General features: G+C 54.0%; 1 protein-coding gene across 8 annotated transcripts in view; it reads right to left on the reverse strand.

Moving 5' to 3' along the window:
• The window catches only part of SPACA6 (sperm acrosome associated 6), a 16,911-nt gene extending 12,056 nt beyond the window's left edge, over positions 1-4,855 (reverse strand). For 2 of the 8 annotated variants that reach the window (XM_032168991.2, XM_032168989.2), the window contains exon 1: positions 4,467-4,843. In XM_032168991.2, the coding sequence (XP_032024882.2) occupies positions 4,467-4,833 (367 nt within the window). In that variant the 5' untranslated portion in view covers positions 4,834-4,843. Of the gene's footprint in view, positions 1-256; positions 708-4,466 lie in introns of those variants that run through there. The other 6 variants (XM_032168992.2, XM_058425614.1, XM_058425618.1 and 3 more) reach the window with 6 other exon arrangements.
• Between the last annotated feature and the right edge of the window lie 5,903 nt (positions 4,856-10,758).

The following is a 10,758-nucleotide window of genomic DNA, read 5'->3' on the forward strand; positions in this document are numbered from 1 at the left end:
CTCCCCTCACTCTGAGTCTCCATCTTCCCCTCTCTCTGAGTCTCCATCCTCCCCTCACTCTGAGTCTCCATCTTCCCCTCTCTGACTCTCCATCCTGCCCTCTCTGAGTCTTTGCCCTGCTGTCTTCCCCTGTCTGTGTCTCTCTGTCCCTAAGTCTCTGTTGTTCTCATGGTCTTTGAGCCTTTCTCCTCTGACTATTTCTCTCTGTCTGTCCCTCAGCCTGACCCTCTGGGCCTCTCCGGCCCTCCCTCTGCACCTTCCCCAGGACACTGATGAAGTGTGGATGGTCTCCTCACTGATTTCGGTGTCAGAGAGGCCCTGGAAGGCGGCCGTGAAGGCCTCCTCACACTCTTCAAGCTTGGGGCTCCGCATCCCAACAAACATCTGGCAGATGCGGAGGCGCTCAGAGTAGGTTGTGAAGCAGAGGAGACAGGCCCAGGCGGGCACCCTGAAGACAGCTAGGGCCAGCAGGGCAGACAGGACGGCACTGGCCAGGGCCAGCAGGGCCATCGTGTGGGTCTCAAGGCCAGGGGAGAAGCTAGTAACCTTTATGAAGTCACCACAGGGTGGGGGAAGGGCCAGTGGTCTGGGGTCAGAGGTCAGGTTTCAGTTGGTGGTCAAATGTCATGCTCTGGAGGAAGGGTATGAGGAGTCAGGGGTCAGAGGTCAGGCCAGCAATTCCCCAGGTGTGTGGTTGGGCCAGACGCCAGGCTCCCAAGAACCTCACCTGTGACCCTGGATGTCCTCACAGGTTAAAGGGTCTCAGGGACCTAGAGACTGGCAACATGGTGTGCGGTGGCCCGGTAGGCCCTGGGGTGGGGGTCAGAGATGGAGATGGGCACAGAGACATTCTATTCTGAGAGCCAGAGACAGAAAGACCAAAAACGACAGAAATAGAGACACAGAGAGATATCAGAGGGGCAGAGACCTAGAAAGCCAGAATAAGAGGGAGTCAGAGGATCCACTGTGAAAGAGACACAGAAGCCACAGAGACACAGCAGAGATGGAGAGACAGACAGGGAAGGAAAACAGACTTCAGGGGAAGGAGGGGATGCAGGGACAAGGATAGAAAAGAGCCCAGCTCCTCCTCCCAGGGTCCCTGGGGCAGCCCAGTGGGGCTAAGGGTCCCCGAGTGGGGCTGGGGGTCCCCGCCGGGCCCCGTCCCGTGCAGGGCGCAGCCTGGGGAAAGCTAGGAGGCCGTATAGTGATCTCCTTGGGTGTCCTCCTCAACTATACAACCTCCTACCTCAGCCCGGGGGGCGCGGCAGGTGGACAGACCCGACAGACAGACAGACAGGGACCAGGAGGACCAGGGATGGGGGGGAGGGCCGGGGAGGCCCCAGCCGCGATGGTGAGCCCCCGACACGGACCCACAGACACGAGCTTGTGTGCGGCGAAGGCCCCGCAAGGTCGGTTCTACGGGTGGGTGCCAGGACCCAGGAGTCCGGGCCCCCGGCCCCTCCTCCCCAAGGAACCCAGGAGTCCAGGCCCTCAGCCCCTTCCTCATCAGGGACCCTGGAGTCAAGGCCCTCATCCCCCTCGTCCCTAAAGAACCCAGAAGTCTAGGCCCTTCCTCATCAGAGACCCAGGAATCCAGGCCCCTGGCCCTTTTCTCCGCAAATGTTCCTGGAATCCAAGGACTCAGCCCCTTCCTCCCTCAGACTCCTGAGTCCAGATCCAAAGCCCCCTTCTCCCCAGAGACCCAGGAGTCCCCGCCCCCAGCCCCTCCTCCCTCAGGCCAGGCAGGCCTCCTGGGGAAGGCATGGCCTGATAGAAAATCTGGCTTCCTGGGTGCCGGCTGGGAGGGAAACTCAACTGTCTTGGAATTTGGCCCTTTGAGCACACCTGCTTCCTACCTACCCTCCTGTCAGTCTGCAGAGACTCCATGCCCAGAGCTAAGGAGGCCAGGAGCTAGCCAACCATCAAAGCCTCCCTAGGTGCTTTCTTTCCTCTCTCCTCCCTTCTTTGGGTCATTTACAACTGTGACAGCCACAATCCCTCAGCGCTGACCCCCATACCAGGCCCTGAGCACCAGTCCTCTCCCTGACACCTCCCAGTCCAGAGAGCGAGGTGCCCTCAGCATTCCCATTTGGCAGGTGAGGGAGCTGAGCCTCAGAGAGGGGAAGAGGCTCCCAAAGTCTGCCCGGCCCCCATCTCTGTCCTCCCTCTTGAATCAAGGAGGTGTCCCTAGCCTTGTCCAGCTTCTGGACCCCGGGACCCAGCACCCACCCTCCCCACCCCTGGGCTCAGAGCCCCTCCAGCTGGGGTCTGTCCCGTGCCCAGGCCCTCCTCCTGGACTGTCTGGTTCTCGCTGCCCCTGCTTCAGGCGCACCTTCCCGTTCCTTTCTCGCAGTCCAGGTCTCTCTGGCCCTGCCTTTATCTCTTTCTCCCTCTTTCTTTCCACCTTCCCTGGTTCCCAGCCTCCTCCCGCATCAGGACATCCCTCCCTGGCTCTGCGCTGGGTTCTCTCTCTCCCCATCGCCTCTCTCCTCTCCCTGCTCCTGTTTTCTTCCCTCTCTCCCCCTCTTTCTCCTTCTTTTCCTCTACCTTCTGTCTCTCATCCTCTCTTTCTCCCCCTTCCCCCTCTTTGTCTCTCTCATTCTCTCTGGCCCTCTCTGTCTCTCTCTCCTCTCTTTCTCACCCTTCTCCACCCCCTTTTTTCGGATGTCTTTCCTCACTTCCTCTCCCTCCGCCCCTTCCCTCTCTCCATCCCTCACCTCCGTCTCCTGCTCTCTCTCAGTCTCTGTCTCCCTTTCTCTCCCTCTCTCTCTCCTTCCCTCCCTCTTAGGTCTCTCTCTTTCCTCCCCTCCCCCTTCTCTCTTTGGGTATCCCTCCCTTCTCTCTCTCTCTTTTCTCCTTCCCTCTCTCCCTCCCCCTCGCAGCTCGAGCCAGGTCTGGAGCTGGGGGTGGGGTGGGGGTGGTTTGAGAAGGGGCCCAGGGCTGGGGTAGCGACCTGCTGAGGAGGGGGAGGAGAGGCGGGAAAGGGGCGGAGAAGGAAAGGGGGAGGCGGGGGCCGGAGACGGGTCTACGGTCCCAGCTCTCTTCCCCCTTCCCTCCTTCCCAACCTCCCAGACCCTCAGGCGGGGGCGAGAGTCAGGCCAAGGTGGGGAGGAAGGGGAAGGGAGGAGGCTGCCCCCGCCCCCACCGCCCCCCCACACCAACCTGGCCCGGAGCCCAGGCCTGGGTTCCCAGCATGCCCCGGGGCTGCCTGGGGCCTGAGGAGGAGGGTGAGGGGAGAGGGGAAGCCGAGAATCTCAAAGATTCCCGGGACCTAAGCATCTCCCCCACCCGCCAACCAGTGTCTCCTTGGGGAAACTGAGGCGGAGAGAGAAGGGTCAGGACATGTTCAAGGTCACTGGACAAGGCGCTGGTGGAAACGCGAACTCCCTGGGCCCATAGGCCGGCTTTGGGAAGGGGTAGGCTCTGGACTTCCCCCAGGCCTAGGTCCCCCTCCCCCTCTCTGCGGACCCTGGGGAGCCCCCAAGGGTCAGAGAGCAGACCCAAACAGTCTGGCACCATGGCAACCAGCTGGTCCCGCCCCCTTAACCCCTGTGGGGCTGGACTCCAGCTGGGGCTAAAGAGGAGGTGGGGACTCCTGGGTTCCGGAGGAGGAGGGGCCTGGGGATCCCCAGAACTGCAGGCTTCCAAGGGAGAAAGATGCCAGAGCCTGGACGCTTGGGTTCTAGAGGAACAGAGGGTTGGGGGCCGCGCTCCTTGGGAAGAGGGGCTGAGGTTCTGAACTCTGGGGTTTTTAAGGGGTTAGGGGCTGGAGTGTGGATTCCCTGATCTGAGAGAACAGACTGGGGGCTGAGACTCCTGGATTCTGGAAAAAAGGGGGCTGAGGGCTTGGATTTTGGAATGGGTGGGGGACTGGGTGGTGTACTCCCAGGTCTGAGGGAGGAGGAGGCTGAGACCTGGAATCCCGGGTCCCCGAGGGAGCAAAGATGCTGGGCCTCTCCTCCTCCAGACATCCCCTGCCCCCGCCGCTGACCCTGGCCTGTCTGGCAGCCCAGACAACCTCCCCCTCCTCCTTGGCCCCCTCCCACTGGCACGGCTCACCCTTGACCCCTCAAAGCCCCGCAGCCCCATCCCTGCCCCTCCCCCTCCCCTCCAGCCAGACGTTAACCCTTCCGCTGCCGCAGGCACTCCAAAGCCAGTCTTCCTCCACCTCCTCCGAGGGTTCGGGCAGCTCGCCCCTAGTCTCCTCCAGCCACGATCCTACCAGCCCCAGCCCCCATCTCTGTCCTCCCTCTTGAATCCTGGAGGTGTCCCCAACCTTCCCCAGCTTCTGGACCCCGGGATCCAGGTCCCAGCCCCCTCCTTCAAGGATTCAGGAGTCTGGGCTCCCAGCCACCCCCCCTAACTCCTCCTCCAAGAACCCAGAAATCTAGGCCCCCGGGTGCTCCTCCCTCAGGGACCCAGGAGTCCGGGCCCCAGCCCCCCAACCTCCCTTTCCGCAGACTCACGGCTCCCGCGGCTCCCGCGTCGCAGGGAAGGGGTCTCCTCCGCCGCCCCGGGCCCGCAGGCCGGGCCCCACCGCCGCCGAGCGCTCTCCATCCTCTCCCCGCCTTCGCCGCACGGCGGCCTCTCCCCTTCCTCCCGCCGTCCCCGCCATCCTCCTTCCCTTCTCCCCGACTCCCTCCGGCCGTCGCCTCCTCCCCGGCTCTGCGGCCCGGGGCTCCCCCTCCCCGGACCCCGCCGGCGGCGCGGCCGTCGGACCAGCCCCCTCCCCAGGAGGCCCCCCGCCTCGGCCCCTCCCCACCACCCAGCCCAGTCCGGCCTGGCTTCCCCCCTGCCCCGGAGCTGGCCCCGGTCCAGGGGAAAAAATTCCATCCAGCCCCAGGGAGGAGGAGCGGGGCGGAGGAGGGAGCGGGAGGGGGAGGCCGGGCCAGGGGAGCCTGACGCAGAGGAGGGAAGGGACAAAAGAGGCCGGGAGGCGGCGGCGGCCGGCGCTCCCGCCTCGCCCGCCCTCCTCCCTCGGCCAGTCTCGCTCCTCCCCGGCTTTCCCTAGCTCCCCTCCGCCTCTCCGCCCTGTCCTGTCCCTCGCTGGCCTCCCTCCCTCTTCTCTCCTGCGCCTCCTCCTCGCTCTGTGCGTGCTCTCTCGCTCCCTCTCTCCCTCCCTCCCTTCTCTCTCTCTCTCTCTCTCTCTCTTTCCCTCCTCCTCTCTGCTCCTGTCATTCTTGGTTGCTTTTGCTGCCTCTCTCTGTCTATTTCCGTCTGTCCTCCCTTCTGTCTCTGCACATCTGTCCTTCCTTTCGCCCTCTCCCTGTCTCCATCCTCTTTCTCTGCCTGTGGGGCTTCTGTGTCTCCCCTTTATTCTTCCCTTATCTCTGTTTCTCTCCCTCCCTCCCTGTCTCTGTGTCTCTGTTCTTCCTCTCTCTCGCTTTCTCCTCCCCTCTCTCCCCGAACCAGTCAGGGTCTGCCGGTCTCTTTCTCCCCCTTCCTGCTCTCCCAGCTTCGCCCCCACCAGCTTTGGTATCTCCATCCCCCCACCCCCACCCACTGGGGACTCAAAGGTGAATCAGACCCGAATCTGCCCTTGCAGATGGAGCTCACAGTCTGATGGAAGAGACAGAGCCAGCCGCAGACAGTCCCAATCCCGGGTGATCTGGGTATGACACAGGGAGAGGCCAGAGACTGTGAGAGCCCAGGGCGGGAGGAATCCTGGCAGCTGGAGACGGCAGAGAGGACCTCCAGAGAAGGCGTGGTTGTGACATGACCTCCACTAAGGCCCTTCCAGGCAGAGGGCACAGCTGAAGCGAAGGCCCAAGGCAGGAAACCAAGGAGGTGCTGGGAGGACAACAAAGCCCTTAAGACTGACTAGAGCCTCCGAAGCCAGGAGCCAAGGAGCACAGGAGACGAGGCTGGGGCGAGCGGGCGGGGTCGGATTCTTAGGGAGTTTCAGGCCAGGCTGGGAACTTAGCCTTCTGAGGGTGACAGGGAGCCCTGGAAGGTTGTGAGCAAGGGGCGGAGACAGGGTTATAGCTGAATGTCAGACCCCGCTGAGGCTGTGTGGACTGGAGGGGCAGAGACTGGTGGAGGCTGGGGAGGAGGCCCCCTCCCTGCAGTTTGCGGTCTAGGACCTGGGGAGAGAGGAAGGGGTGGGGCAGGAATGTGAGGAGCTGGAGATGGCTGGAGACTGCTGGGCACTGGGGGAAGAGAACAGGAACCTGTGGGCGGGAAACAGGTAGGAAAGCTACAACTCCCTGAGTCTGGCCCAGGAACGGATGGGGCAGGAGTTGCTTCCAGTGGGGAACCAGGAGGAAGAAGAGGGAAGAGGAGAGAGATGCTGTGGGCATCTGAGAACTAAGTGGACATTAAGAGCCAGGGACATTTAGGGAAAACATTCAGGATGCGTGGTGCTGGGCTTTCAACAGTGCATCTCCCTCCCTCCCTCTCCTCCAGCCACCCAGTTCTCCTCTCTGGGGACAGCATATATTCACTAATTTCTTATGTATCTTTCCAGAGGAATTTTATACATCTATGCACTATATACCACCCTCCTCTTTTCTGTCCCCTGATAGGATCACATTATTCTGCACCTTGCTTTTTTTTTTTTTTTTACATGATATCCAAAGATCTTCCCATATCTAGGCTTATAGAACCTCCTCATTCATTTTAATAGCGATATAATATTCCATTGTATTCATCTATTTATTCCTAGTGTATTCAGTTAATTGGGAGATTGGGAGGTTTTTTTATGTCAAGAAACTAATGCTTATGCATATTCAAATTTGCCGATTTATTTATTTATTTATTTATTTATTTATTTTTGAGACAGATTAGCCAGGCTGGAGTGCAGTGGCATTATCTCAGATCACTGCAACCTCTGCCTCCCAGGCTCAAGCCATTCTCCCACCTCAGCCTCCCACGTGGCTGGAACTACAGGCATACACCACCAGGCCTGGCTAATTTTTATATATTTTGTAGAGATGGGGTTTTGCCACATTTGCTGGACTGGTCTTGAACTTCTGACCTCAAGTGATCCTCCCACCTTGGCTGAGCCACTGCACCTGGCCCAAATTTGCTGATTTTTAAAGTGATTTTTTCCCATGCTTTTAAGCCTCTAAACCCAGATATTCGATAAATGCTTACTTCTAGATCCTTTAAAATTTGTTGATAATTACTAACGACGGGATAATAATAATGACAACAGATACCCTTTATTGAATGACTACTTGGAGCCAGTTCCTGGAATGAGTATTTGTTATACATTATATCATTGATTACACAGAAACCTTATTATTAGAAACTATTATTATCCCAGTTGTAAGGATGGAATACTGAATAGGATGCGGTTCTGAATAGGGAGTTGCCCAAGCTCACAAAGTATGTCATAGAGCTAGAGATTCAAACCCAGGCCTCTCTGGCTCCTTCTTTGGGGTGGGCTGGCTCTGGGAAAATATGCTATTTCTAAGGATTGACACTGGGTATATTTAAACTTGTCATGCACACAAATTCATGTATGATTAAGAAGGACCCTTTGTCAGACCCCTCACTTTCACTTGGGATCTGGAGTTACCGTCATTCTACATTCACCTTGGATGCCCTGTAGACAGATCAGGACACGCACCGCGTCACAGTCCTTGTCCTGGCCCTGATCCTGTTGTGTTGTGATTTTCTACGTCTGGGTCTGTCTTTGGGAATTTACTGAGGGCACAGTCTAGGTCTGAATCATCGCTGTGTCCTCAATATCACTCCACCCAGGCATGGCTCAGAGCAGGGGCTCAGGAAAATGTTTGCTAAGTGAATGAATGAAGAGATGAGTGAATAATAAATGGCTTGTAGATTAGGCTGGGACTTGCTTAAGCCCCCGGGAACAGTGACCATAATTCCCATTAGTTTTTGAAACATAAGGCCTCTGTTCTGTTCTCATCAGTTAGCAAGTCACAGGGACCACTGGTTCCTTCATTCTCTGAAATACAGGGCTCCAAATCTCTCAGCACATAAGACTCAGCTACTGCAATTCCTACAAATATCCAGAACTCAGGATCCATCATTCCCTTCACTCCCTGAGACAGGAGGCCACCATTCCCATCAGATACTGGCACACAAGTACAGGTTGAGCATCCCTAATCCAAAAATCTCGAATCTGAAATGCTCCAAAATCAAAAACTTTTTGAGCACCGACATGACGCCAGAAGTGAACAATTTCATTCCACCACTTGATCTCATGTGCTAGATTGCAGTCAAAACTTTGTCTCATGGGGCTGGGCACAGTGGCTTATGCCTGTAATCCAGCCTTTTGGGAGGCTAAGGCAGGAGGATCACTTGAGCCCAGGAATTTGAGACCAGCCTGGGCAACATAGTGGGACTCCCATCTCTACAATAAAAATTTTAAAACTTAGCAGGGCATGATGATGCATGCCTCTTCTCCCAGCTACTAGGGAGGCTGAGGTGGGAGGATTGCTTGAGCCCAGGAAGTTGAGGCTGCAGTGAGCTGTGACAGTGCCACTGCACTCCAGCCTGGTTGATAGAGTGAGACCCTGTCTTAAAACAAACAAACAAACAAAAAACTTTGTTTCATGCACAAAAATATTGTATAAAATTATCTTCAGGCTATGCATAGAAGGCACATATAAATGAAATGAAAACAAATGAATTTTGTGTTTGAACTTGGGTCTCATCCCCAAATATCTGATTTTATATACATGAAAATAGTCCAAAATACAAAATAAAAAAATCAAACCTGAAACACTTTCTGTCTCAAGTATTTTGGATAAGGGATGCTCAACCTATATCACCATCCTTATCAATCTCTGCTACCCAGTATTGTAATTCTCATACTTCTTAGACACAGGGGCCACCATTCTCATCAACTTCTGAAACTCAAGTTCCACTATTATTACCTCTTGGAATAGCACTTCAAAGGAAAATAGAAACTTCCTACCCTTCACAAGGTCATCCCAAGTTCCTGAAACAGGAACTGGTAGACAGGAAGACACCTTAACCTACCTTGAATTAGGTCTGAGTCAAGGACTCACACGTTGATACTATAGAACAGGCGGCACCGGGTCATGAGGAACATCACAGTAGCAGAGAATCCTTCCATGTGAGGGATCAACCCTAAAACCAAGATAATCCGATAGCACCACCAGAGAATCCTTCCATGTGGGGGGATCAATCCCAAACCCAAGATAATACTAGATCACCACATAATCCCTACAGGTGGGATAATCCCCACACTGGCAGAGCCTAAAATCATGAGATGATTTAAATCAAGCTTGTCCAACCCACAGCCCATGGGCCTCATGTGGCCCAGGATGGCTTTGAATGTGGCCCAACACACATTCATAAACTTTCTTAAAACATTGAAGTTTTTTTTTTGTTTTTGTTTTTTGCAATTTTTTTAAAGCTCATCAGCTATCATTAGTGTTAATGTATTTTATGAGCAGCCCAAGACAATTCTTCCAATGTGGCCCAGGGAAGCTGAAAGATTGGACAACCCTGATTAAAAGCAGCAGATTCTCCTATTACACCATTAAATAACCGCACATGGTAACTTGCCCCTGGTGGACTTGAAGGAAGTAGAGACAGGGTCCCCATTTTTGTTGGGTCTAGGCCAGGGGAAGTGGGGAGGCAACAGACCTCATTTCCACAATTAATTATTTTCTGAACAAAGGGCATGGGAAAATGGGTGTGATGTTTTCGGGAGGGTTTCCCTATAGCCTTTCTCTTCACCTTGGGCCATACCTTCTTTTTGTTTGATGAGTGAAGGACTTTCAGCTGCTCTGCTGTTTACATCTAAGAAAAAGGTAGGGAAGGTTATGCTGAGGTTCAAGGAGACAGGACTAGTTATAGTTTTTGCAAGTCCATCAGCTGCCATCTCCTCCTATCTCTGGTAATAGATCATCTCTTTCCTTTAAGTAACCCACTCCACATGGCTCTGGCAAGAATGTCCAAGCACTAATGCCCCTCCTTCTCCCCCCAAAAAAACCTAGTCTGGGCATCTGGGTATATGACACAAAATAGGCCAACCGAAATATTTATCATTCATTCGTCTGTGAGCCCTGACAGAGCTGGTTAGAATCCAAGATTTTATTTTTGATCTTGGTACCTTAATTTTGTGTCTTCTAAAATATAAATGTATACATATGCATTTGTACACGCATATATTGTTTTAGTTTCTGAAGAACAGAGTCATACTACATACACCAAGGTGATTAAGAGCACAGATTCTGAAGCCAGATGGCCCAGGTTTGAATCCTGGCTCAGCCATTTTACTAGCTATGTCTCTCTATGTCTCAGTTTCATCATCAGTAAAATGGGTGTAATAATAATAGTACCTATATCATGGGTTGAGACATAAGGATTAAAGGAGTTAATGTATAGAAAGTGCTTAAAACAGTGCCTGGCACACAATAAGCCATATAAAAGAATTACCGAATGTTATGCCTACAAATTAATACAGAGCTAGCTCTTTATTCTAATTTATTCATACACATGCATGGAATTTTATATTAACAGGGCAATTTATTCTTATGAAGATATTTTTACTGTATTCTTTCCCATCCTCATTTATTTTTTTTCTTTGGTTACCTTGATTGACCCCTCCCTTCCTAACCATTCACCAGGTGCTTCTCCTCCCAAAGTTATATGTCATATCTGTTGTGAGTTACATTGTGTCTCCCCTCCCAACCAAATATATATGTTAAAGTTCGAATCCCCAGTACCTGTGAATGTGACCTTCTTTGAGAGCCTTTACAGATGTAATCAAGTTAAAATGAAGGCATACTGGATTAGAGTGGGCCCTAAATC

This window comes from Hylobates moloch, unplaced genomic scaffold, assembly GCF_009828535.3.
Source record: "Hylobates moloch isolate HMO894 unplaced genomic scaffold, HMol_V3 SCAFFOLD_12, whole genome shotgun sequence".
Taxonomy (NCBI): Eukaryota; Metazoa; Chordata; class Mammalia; order Primates; family Hylobatidae; genus Hylobates; species Hylobates moloch.